Here is a 12,003-nt window from a genome sequence, read left to right as displayed (position 1 = left end):
GAACCGGTTTGACCTGCCGGTTCACCGGTTGAACCAAAAAATTGACTGGTTCAATCCGATTTGAAACGGGTCGATTGCATAACCGATCCAACTTAAAATTCGGACCAGCTGGACCACCAGTTCCCGGTCCAACCGGTCCGATACGCCGGTTCGGTCCGGTTTTTAAATCACTTCTCACTAGTACACTTTATTTTTACCTTAAATTCTAATCAATGTGAAACTTTGATTTTTTTTCCCAATATTTTTCAATGAAAACATAGGTGTAACAGTCCATTGGAACATCAAAATGTATGTATAAACAACACTCACTCTTATACTTATTCTACTCACTAAGTCACTATTACTATCAGCTACTCTTCATTTTGATATATTTGAGAATAAAATGTTAGCAATGTAGAAGTGTGTTTTTTTCATCATCTTTTTCACTAGACAGAAAACCTTCAACCCATACATTGAAAGCCATAACAGCAAAGTCATGCGTATTTTATTTTCACATTCAAACCCAACCAGCAATATTCTTGAACTACCTTCCCAATCATAAACTCCTAAACTACCAAAAAAGCATTAACACCACCTCTGGTTCAAAATTTAAATTGGATTTTTTCCTAAATTGCATCCAATAATGTAATAGATTTTCAATAGTTTTAAAACACCTTCCGCCCACAACAATTAAATGGAAATATTATACCCTAAAAAGTAGATATCACTCAAACAAATCGTCGATCTAATCTAATTATCCAACCCTGTTTCAAAATTGACTTCCACATTCTCCAGTTAAAGATAAAGATCGAGACCATATTGCAATTGGATAGCCAAACAACTCTTACTTTCTTTTTGACCAAGAGAAACCCAAAGGGGTGGTCTTGATAATACAATAACAGAATAGGTTTCAGGTTCAGATTTTCCTATTACACATCTAATGAAAGTTGTGTCTTGGCCCTTGTCCTCATCCCATAATCATCAACCAACAATTTCAAAAAGACTAGATGGTTTATATAGTTATATCCTAGCTATGCTGTCATCAATAAACATTTTCATGGCTACAAGAAAGGGAGTATCCAAACTGAAGAAGGTAGCCATCCCCCTTCACTATAAGATCAAGAATTATCACACAACTTCAAATTATTGCTCTATCAACGACATTCAAGGCCTACATTCATTAGTCTTATATCAGGGTCAATTACAGAAATATAAGCACATTAATCATTTTAAATTTGCAACACAAAATTCATTATATTTTCAAATTTTCAAGCCACTCAAATGCATATAGACAGTCACTGCCAACAAAGCTAATCAATTTAAGAGTAGTGAAATCAAACATGAAATCAAAAATGAAACATTAGATTAAAAACGAAATTAATAAAATCAAACCCTAAACACAAATTAACAAAATCAAAGATGAAAACCTAGATCACATAGAAGAACCTGGTATGAATCACCAAAGAGAGCATTTCTTTGAATGGAGAGAGACCAAGTAGAGAGAGATAATGAGCAAAGTGAGAGTGGGGGTAGCGAGCAAGGGTCAATGTCAAAGAATTTGAAATTCTAGTAGAATTTCAAATTCTAAAGTCTAAGTTAATTAAAGTCTTTGTGAAAATGATACAATTTTAATTTCTTTCTAAAAGACTTACTTTTAATTTCATTAAAAATATGAATTACACTGTAAAACTGACCTATCCAAAAACACTGTTTAAATTCATTCTCAAAACACCAATGAAACTTGGGTCTAATTCAGATACAAAATAAAACCTATTGGTACTCATCCAACAGTAAACATAACCAAAATGATTGTCTAGCCTTACAAATTACATCACCTCAAACAGGAAACCATACATAACTAGTTAACAAATTGTAAACAGAATTCCATTCTAGGATCTCTACCATTAGAACAATTTATCTAGCTTAATTGCAAGTCAAGCCAACAAAGCACTTCTGAAACAATTGAGGTCAATTCTTTGACATCTCATCAATGATATCCGAGATGACCTTGTCCATGTCTAGATCCCTCATTGGTTTAAACGGGCGCTTCATGTTCTGAAACAAAAATATAGTATGCAAATCACATTCTTTGTTTCAGATGGCAAATATATAGAAATTGTTCTCTTTTTGTATTTTAAAATCATTTTCATATGAAAAAATATATCTTCCCATTAAACAAAATTATATCCAATAACTTATGTTGGAGGCCAATGGTTTAAAACAAAATTCCATATATAGCTCACACAGGTAATCAACAATTTAGCACACTAATTTATAGCTCGTTACCAAGAGTGTGATGAACTTCTTCCCCTCTTCTTGTCGAATTTCAAAGCAACCTCTCCTTGGCTGTTCATTGATTAAAAAACAGATAAGTCATAGTAGGACCATTTAATCTATAACAAATTACATATTAGACAATAAAGATTAATCAAATAATATATCATTTGAAACTCAATAATCATCCTCATTGTTCAAAAGTCTTAAAATGACCCTGAACTTTAAGTACACAGAATAATACTCTACATCAAATTTAAATCAGGAAAGTTCTCAAAACCGGTCTTGCTCAAATTGGAAGTGACTTTCATACACTATGAGTGTCCCATTTCCTTAAAAATAAGTTTTCAAAAACAGTTCACAATCCTCTTGGTTTTTCAGATCTCTGCAATCGCAATGGCAGCCTGCATTTGTCCAAAATATCTTGTAAAATTGAATGCAAACTAAGTCACATTGCATTTCATTTCATTGCTTAAAAACTACTGCAACGGCAAATGTGGCTGCAATTTAAAACATTGTTTAAAAAACAAAGATACATTTCGTTTTTCAGACCTCAGTAATACACACACTCACACAAATTACTAAGGTGAAACCCCAACTCTGATACCATACCTAAGTTTTGTCCAAAAAAATAACTGTATATTTTAAAATAATTATTTCAAAAATAGACCAAGAATCCAAAAGACATCCAAAAAAGCTTAGTGAAACAACAAGACAACCAATAGTAATCTTAGACACCTTTTCAGGGTTCAGTATCACACTGATTCCACAACCTGCCTTCTCTAGACCCTCTTTCACCAGATTGGCCCTCATCTTGAACTGGTTACACTGCTTACTGCACATATAAGCACATCCAATATATTAGATAGAAAAACACCAACAATCAACAACGAAAATAATTTCCCACACAAAAAACCTTCACACTGGACAAATGAACCAAGTAATAACAGCAACAAAAACAATACTCATTAACCACTTCCAAGTGCTCAACAATACTATCACATTAAATAAAATTAGAAAAAAAAATACACTCTAATAAACCACGCACCAGTGTTCAACAACGATAGTCTTGTTGTTGGAAGCATCTAGAACCTTGTTCTCACTCTGAACCACAGCAGCGTTTTCTTTTCCCTTTTTCTGCTTCTTAGCCTTCTTCTCTTTCACGGCTGCCGGAGCCTCCGCGTCCGCTGCTTCCGCCGCGCGCTTCGCCGCCGCACGAGTCACTCTCATCGGCGCCGGCACCGGCGACGACGGTGGCTTGACTTGGTTGGGCTTGCGCTTGGGGGGTGGCATGGTTGGAATGGGTTTGTTTGTTTGGTTCTAATGTTTGATTTGAAAGACAATAAGCGACAGTCTGTTTTTATAATTAGAATAAGAGACTCTTCATTAAATGATTAATGCAATGAATACATTATTTTTAAAGAATTTTAATTAATAATAGTTAATGCCTTTATTGTTCTTTAAATATTTTTTTTAAATTTCGTATACTTTTATTTATTTTATATTTTAATTTTTATGATTTAAAATAGATTTTTTTTTATAGTTTTTTATCTATTTTATTTGACTTTTTTTTTTAGTTTTTATAATTTAAAATAGATTTTTTTTAGTCTTTATATTTATAGTTTTGTAATCCTTTTTATATTTATCGTTAATTTTGTAACGTTGTTTATGTTGTGTTGACATGGTAGAAGTTTTTAATTTTGAAATGTTAGAAAAATGATGTTTCAACAATAAGTGTTGCGGGTAAAAGTATAAAAAAAAAATACAAAGAATGTCAAAAGACCTAATTTAAAGTAATTTTAATAAAAATAAATTTAACATCAGATGTACAAAATTGAATTAATATATATGTCATGTCAATATAAAATAGGCAACTTTACAAAAAAAAAAATAATGACAGAGACTAAAAAAATTAAAAAAAATTATAAGTGTAAAGACTAAAAAATGTTTTGAGTTATAAATACTAAATAGGATTAAAAAAGATAAATATATGGACTAAAAATATCTATTTTAAACTATAAAAAATGAAAAATAAAATAAGTGAAACTATAGAAATTAAAGAAGTACTTTAATCAAGAAAAAATAAATCCCAAAAAAGTATCTTGGGATAGACGGTCAATTTTGTACTTTCAAAATTGATTTGCATCAATGTTAAAATAATGGGTGATTAAAATAAGTCATATTTAGTGAGTATAAATTAGTTTTTATTTAAACACTTTGAAATACTGTGAATCATATTTACAGAAAAAAAAAATAATACTCCATTTGAATCATAATTTTATACTTTAGACTTTTCCTTCTATCAATTTCTTTTTTTTGATGTTTTACACATTCCAAGTGAAATTAATTACTTCATTTAGTCCTTATTATAAGACATAATTGAGAGGAAATTGTTGTCTTTTTTGATAAGACATCTTATAATTTTCAAAAAAATATTAATTTTTTTTTATTTACTCCTATTAAAGATCGTGAAAATTTATACTTTCATTTCTCATTTCTTAGACTCTCTTCAATTGACATTTATCATTTTTGTTGGTATTGGTGCATAAGTTTTGATATATGTGATATTTTCACCATACAAAAAAAACTAATGATAAGTAAAAAGGATAAATTTGATAAATCATGATTTTATTTTATAAATTTAATAAAATCAACTAATATAATTATTTATATTCACTTGTGCGATTCCATTAAAAGTGTCTTATAATAAAGATGGAAAGAAGTACTTGAGAAATGCTAACAACATACTCTCTAATATGTTCTTTTAAATTATTGTTATTGAATAATAATTTCAAAAATAAAACTTTTAAACCAAAAGACTTCTGTAATATTTATTAATTATTATTATTATTATTATTCAGTTTTTATAAAATTAAAATTTTAAAAATATTATATACGTCAAAATAAAAAAAAAACATCTTTATATATAAGTATAAATGTTATAAATTAAATGAAATCGCACGAATTACCCTATTAATCATTATTACTCCTTAGTTGTATGCAATTTTATTTTTCATCTTTTTTCTTTGAAAAATATTTTTAAAAAAATAAATATAGAAAGACACAAAGATCAAACTGATGGAGTTGTATGTGATTGTAAAGTTTTGAAACAATTTTATCTTAACTAATTATTTTTAATATAATAAATAAAAGATACTATATTACTCTACATCAAAAGAATACTTTATGCGATTAGTTTAATAAATCAAAGATAGAATAGTCGTATTGAATTATATACATCAAAACACTTTATATATCATCGTTATATATTGTTATAAACTTTCTTGAATATATGATTAACTAAATTTATTCGAAGAAAGTATTTGTAATAATCTATTTAATATATTTTTTTAAACAATGTATTGTTTAGGAAAATAATTTTGAATCACTTTATAACTTTTGAAATTTAGTGTGAATCTCTTAAAACTTTTTTAACTATTTTAGTCTCGCTAATTTGAAAATTTATTATTTTTTTTCAAAATTGTTAAAATAGTAGTTAAAGAGAGTTATAAAAATGTTAAACTATTTTTAAGGACTAAAAGTGTTGCATTTTTAAATTAGAAAGACCTAAATACATAACAAAAAATTGAGGGACTAAAAAACATTAAATTTTAAATGGAATAGAAACTTATTTTGCCCTATTTTTATTATTGAACAAAATTTATTAAAAATCACATATTTGATCCATCCCATTTTATAGTTAATGAATTTGATTTATACATTTATAATTTTAGTATATTTTATCTTATAATACTTTGTTGTCCCAAAATGATTATAGTTTAAAGTTTTTTACATTTGAATTAATAATAATAATAAATGTATCACTTTTATTTGATTTTACTAAAATAATTCAATTTTCTCGATAAATACATTACTTTTAATTATGATAGTTGAACAATTTATGAGGAAGCAAATTAGAAAGAATATATATATATATATATATATAGGAAGCATATCAAGTGAGAGAAAATTTATTATGAGAGATAAGAGGGTTAAAATATAACTCTTAGATTAATTTCCTTTCACTTGATTAAACCCCAAATTTTCTCTCACTTGATTAATCTAAGGGTTATATTTTAACCCTCTCATCTCTCATAATAAATTCTCTCTCACTTGATATGCTCCCTATATATATATATAAAGAATGTTACCAACACTCTAATACTCATTAACATTTTATTTGTTATTGTTTGAAATTTATTAAAAATTACAAAATTTATGGTCTTACATCTCATTTAATAGGTAATTATATTGATTTAGTTGTAAGACCACAAAAATTTATGATTTTTGGTCAAAAGTATGGTGAGTATTCTAAAGGAAATATCACTAACATTTCTAAAAAAATATTAATATTAGATTGAAAACCGAGAAAATCAATCATTTTAACATTTTTTAAAATACTCTTTCCGTTTTTTTTCATTGTCATTTTCCTAAAACCGATGACTCATTATTTTTTTTTCATTTTTATCCTTGATAATTAATGTTTGTTTACTGTATAATGTGTCGATTTATTTTTAATGTACTACCTATTTCTTCTCCAACCACCTATGTGAATTAATGTTACATTTATGAGGACAACGTATTTTCAACAATATTATTTATCCATGATTTTTTTTTTCTTTTCTCAATATTCATTCAAGAATTAGGATATCTAAAAGACACAATTTACTTAAAGGTGTGATTAAATAGAGTAGGTTAAAGTTCACATGTGTATTCTAATAATAAATGTATTAATTCATAGACTTCTCAAAAAATATATAATAAAAATAAATGTACACAAATCAACAGTCTCAAGACTTGAATGCAAAAAAATAAAAAGAAAAAATAAAGGATATAATAGAAAAGTAAATAATAAATATTTTTGAAAACTAAAATATCAATTATTTCCTTAAAAGTCGTGCAAAAACCTTAAATAATTATGAAAAAAAAATGGAGAGAGTATTAAAATTATAATCATTTTGGAATGAAAAAAAATAATAAAAGTTAATGATAAGAAAAAATATAATAAAAAGTATATTAAGAGTTCAATAGTCATCATAATGGTGGTTTGTGATTAATTTGTTGAATGTTCAATAACAATGTAAAACTACTTTGGATATGTTTTGGTAAATTCTCTCAAAAGAATTTTTAGGAAAACAATAGGAAAAAATTGAAATAATTTTTTCTATAAATTAAAAGTAATTTATGCGTAAATTAATTTATAGAAACTCTCTAATTTTGGTTTATTCAAAATCTTACCTTTAATTCACATGTAAACTAATTTTAGATTATGAAAAAGCTTTTTCCAATTTTTCTTCGGATTTTCCTCTCTTATAAATATTTCTAAAAGAATTTATCCAAATAAATATTTTATACCGTTGGATACCTAATTTATTTTCTCCATTATTATACTCCCCTTTAGTAAAAATTATAATTATAAATTATAATAGTTTATAGGTCTCATTTTTTATTTAACAAATATTATTTATAGCTTTAAAATTTTAAATAAATTTCAACTGTAATAAATAATGTATTAAAAATATATTAATAATATTTGTTTTTATCTTAATATCCATCATTTTGTTTCCAGGGTATTATTTTTTTCCCGCGCATGTTTGGGTTTGAACGAACGGTGTGGATCGGTTAAGAGGAAGATGGACGGTCATGATGGGAAATGGGGAAATGCATAGCTGTCGAATGGAAAAGGTTTATCTTACGGATAAAATTATATTTACTCTTAATTTGAATTTGTATTTTTTTACGGCATTGAATTTCTATTAAAATATGATAAATAGTTAAATACTATGAATTTGAATTTAAATTTGTGTCAAAAGTCTTCTATTTTGAAAAAAGAGGAAGAAAAGCATTTAATATTATCATTAATGCATTTTATCTCCAACATTTAATTATTTCATGTATTTTTGAAAGATGTTCAATGTTATATAATTAATGTATTCTATGTTTAACATGTAATTAATTAATGCATTTTTTAAAATGTTAAATATTATAATTAATGCATTTTATTTTCAACAGCAAACTACTTACTATTAATAAATGTTTGTCGATAAAATGTCTTCAAAATGTAAGGGTAATAAAAACATGTTAAAAAAACAAAATTCAGAAGAAGGAAGCCAATAGGTTGAAGATACTGATTAAGGAGTATATTATATTAGAATTTTTGGAGAATTAAGAATACTTTTTATCATAAAAAAGTTTTGAGACAGTTTTATCTCTCATCTTTTTCACTTATATTTTCTTTATTTTATTTTTTCTTTTATCAATATTGACATAAAATGTATCAGTTTTTATCTTTTTCAATTGTTAAATACTTAAAATTATTTTCTAATTATTAAATATCATCTATTTTTAAGTTTTTTTTTTAATTATTAAGTATTTAAAATTTAACTAATATTTTTTTTACAAAATTTAATATCTAAATTTAAAATTTTTGAACATGTATTAAAAATAATTTTTTGCCTAGAGCGGAAATTAATTTGAGTTGCCTAAATTAAGTATTTGAAATTTAAGAATTATGGATTAAATTATTTCATAAAAAAATTATAAAATAAAATAAATTTAAATTAAAACATTAAAATTTCAAGCATCTTAAATTTTAAAATTCCTCATCTACAAGATAAGATAAGTTTTTGAGTTATTTATAAAATTAATATGTAAAATGTACCTTCAAAAGAGATAAATGATAAAATATTAAAAGACTTTGATTATGAGAGTAAAAGTTTTAATCTTTAAATTATATGCAATGTCAACTTAAACACAATTGTATTATTATTATTATTGTTGTTGATATATATTTGGCAATGTTATTACCAAAAATATTATAAATTTTTACAAGATTTTATTAGTCATAGTAATGACTATTAAAATGAATATAAATTGTTCAATATTCTTTATAAATTTGTAAGGAATACTATCAAGAGAATATTTGATACTTTTAAATTATATTTCATAATTTTTAAGTTTGCATTACTGTTTCTATTTAAGACACAAGTCAAACTTGTGTTTGCATATGTAATTCTAAATTTTATTTACAAGGAATGTTGTTATAATAAATTTTCAATTAAATTAATAGATAAATTTTCATATTTGATGTCACCAATCAATGAATATCATAATTTTAATATATTATTCAAACTCAAGAGTATGAACAAGAAGATATCAATGTATAACGAGCTACATGGAATAAATTTTACTTGGGAGGACATGAATTTGGAATCAATTGTCTATTAAAAGTAGAAAAATATTTTTATTGATTTTACTTTTATTTATCCAAACATTACTATTTATGTTGTCTTTTATTAATTGTATTATTTTTTACAAATCCATATCGTCTTTTGAAATCTAATAAAATTATATCAAATCTTATAAATTCTTATGATATAAATTCATTAAAATCTAAATTACAAAATTTTTTTATTATAAATTATTTTAAAAAATAAGTCTTGAAAGTTATTATATTCCTACAAAATCTTTTAAAATTTACAAGACCTTTTTTATACTAAAATAGTGTTATAAAATCTCTTTATAGACCTTTTTTATACTAAAATAATGTTATAAGATCTTTTTATGGTGTACATAGATACACAAGGATGCAAAATCAATCATAAGAACTACTTAATACTGGCTAGCATGTGTCCAATAATATCAACTTTGAAGGTAAGACCTTTGCTTGGGAAAATATTATAGAGGAGCATATTTGACATAAGATGTTATACGTAAAAGAAAATAAATGACAAGATTAGTTTGATGGAATACATATACGTTTTGTAATGAATGGTCTTTTGGCCAATCTTTTAGTAAGAGCAAAAGCAATTTAGCATGATTTACATTAAAAAAAAACAAGAATTCAAAATGATTCTAACATTTGTTGTTAGTATTAAAAGTTTTATTCTTATCTTTAGATTTTTTTTCTTCAAATGTGTGTTTTGCGTTCAATTTCTTATCCAATGATATGAAGTAGTAGAAGTATTAATATAGTTTTCCAATGTAAAATTTTAACATTGAAACCTTTCTGTTATATCTTATTCCACATTCTATACATGAGTCCTCATTGAAACAACTAATAAAGTAACTAATAACATTCATCAATTCATATGATATAGGATAACACAAAAGGTTTTACCTGCTCTAGAGCTTTGTATGCATGAGTGAAACCATGGTAAACCAATCTAATCATCTCATGGAGCTTTCTAGTCAATGATATGTCTCTTTTGTCTTAGATATAGGTCTTTGTTATTGCTTTAAAAAAGTCTTTTGCTCAAGCGTTACATTCTGCTTGTGATTCATTGTTAAATCTTTTTCTCGCCTTGTGTTTACAGGGTGATGCTGTAACGAGCATAAGGCTAAGGAGGGGAACCATCCCTCAAAAGCCGGCCCAAGAGGTTGGAGAACCTCCCGCCTTATAAGGCCTCCCTGGTAAGGAGACCTCCCCGATGTGGGACTTGTTACATTACCACCCCCTTCGAAAGCCAGCGTCCTCGATGGCTGCACTCCACGGTACTTTACTCACCGGTACTTCACTCGGCCCTTGCCGGTCAGAACCCTCCGGTGGTCAGAACCCTCCGTGGGTAGCCCTTCTCGATTTGGCTGGCTCTCAACGAAAGCACCATTGTAACGAGCATAAGGCTAAGGAGGGGAACCATCCCTCAAAAGCCGGCCCAAGAGGTTGGAGAACCTCCCGCCTTATAAGGCCTCCCTGGTAAGGAGACCTCCCCGATGTGGGACTTGTTACATCATTGTAACGAGCATAAGGCTAAGGAGGGGAACCATCCCTCAAAAGCCGGCCCAAGAGGTTGGAGAACCTCCCGCCTTATAAGGCCTCCCTGGTAAGGAGACCTCCCCGATGTGGGACTTGTTACATTACCACCCCCTTCGAAAGCCAGCGTCCTCGATGGCTGCACTCCACGGTACTTTACTCACCGGTACTTCACTCGGCCCTTGCCGGTCAGAACCCTCCGGTGGTCAGAACCCTCCGTGGGTAGCCCTTCTCGATTTGGCTGGCTCTCAACGAAAGCACCATTGTAACGAGCATAAGGCTAAGGAGGGGAACCATCCCTCAAAAGCCGGCCCAAGAGGTTGGAGAACCTCCCGCCTTATAAGGCCTCCCTGGTAAGGAGACCTCCCCGATGTGGGACTTGTTACAGATGCCCTCACGATTTCCATTTTGGAGGAAGAGTAATAGATAGGTTTGGAAAGATGTAATAAGAATCATTTGCATAGTTGTATGTTGTTGCCTAAGGTAGCCTACATGTTGAAACTAAAAGATCTGAAGTTGAAGTTGGGTGATTTATGGAAACCTAGGTGAACATAGAGCATAGTCCCCCTTGGTAAAGGTTACTTTGAGTTATGGTTCTCTTCTGATGAGGATTTTTAGTGAGTTTTTGCTTTGAGTTCTTAGAGCATCTTGTTGGGAGTGCTTCGTTTGTTTCCATGAACGTTGGATTTCAACCCATTCCCAGTCTGACAATCAAACACATAATGTTGGATACGTATTGCCTTAAGAATATTGTCGCCCTCACATTCTCTTCTCCATTGCACGAGGGATTGGTGCACCCATATCTCTTAATGATGCAACAATGAACAAGACTTTTGGCACTACGTGCGGGTGTTAGAGGATATTGACTACCATCAAGAGTTGGGGGACCAAGTTTTAGAAGAAAAGAGGGTTTTACATTTTTTGTTAAACTAGTTTATGATAGGCTCCCTGTAGACCCCTAAAATTGTCCGGGTCGGAAATAAGACTCGAAGACTCTC

The 12,003-nt window shown here is 28.3% G+C and overlaps 1 protein-coding gene across 1 annotated transcript; it reads right to left on the bottom strand.

Annotated features, from left to right (window-relative positions):
• Positions 1 to 1,674: 1,674 nt before the first annotated feature.
• On the bottom strand, positions 1,675 to 3,596 carry LOC109795172 (uncharacterized). The gene is made up of 4 exons (XM_020354601.3): positions 3,302 to 3,596; positions 2,992 to 3,088; positions 2,266 to 2,325; positions 1,675 to 2,034 (listed from the first exon to the last, which is right to left on the bottom strand). The coding sequence occupies exons 1-4, from the start codon at positions 3,544 to 3,546 to the stop codon at positions 1,948 to 1,950; spliced, it is 489 nt and encodes a 162-aa protein (XP_020210190.2). The 5' UTR covers positions 3,547 to 3,596; the 3' UTR covers positions 1,675 to 1,947.
• Between the last annotated feature and the right edge of the window lie 8,407 nt (positions 3,597 to 12,003).

The sequence above is a fragment of the Cajanus cajan genome, chromosome 9 (assembly GCF_000230855.2).
Source record: "Cajanus cajan strain Asha chromosome 9, NIPB_CcT2T_4, whole genome shotgun sequence".
Classification (NCBI taxonomy): Eukaryota; Viridiplantae; Streptophyta; class Magnoliopsida; order Fabales; family Fabaceae; genus Cajanus; species Cajanus cajan.
Note: the sequence above shows the minus strand (reverse complement) of the source record. Positions and strands in the feature narration are given on the sequence as shown.

What these genes read in the sequence shown, in the direction of transcription:
- LOC109795172 (XM_020354601.3), bottom strand. Translation starts at nt 3,546, where the DNA reads ATGCCACCCCCCAAGCGCAAGCCCAACCAAGTCAAGCCACCGTCGTCG. An exon ending in ACTATCGTTGTTGAACACTG is followed by an intron (nt 3,089 to 3,301) that starts GTGCGTGGTTTA and finishes TTATATGTGCAG; the next exon opens with TAAGCAGTGTAACCAGTTCA. An exon ending in AGAAGTTCATCACACTCTTG is followed by an intron (nt 2,035 to 2,265) that starts GTAACGAGCTAT and finishes TTTTTGTTTCAG; the next exon opens with AACATGAAGCGCCCGTTTAA.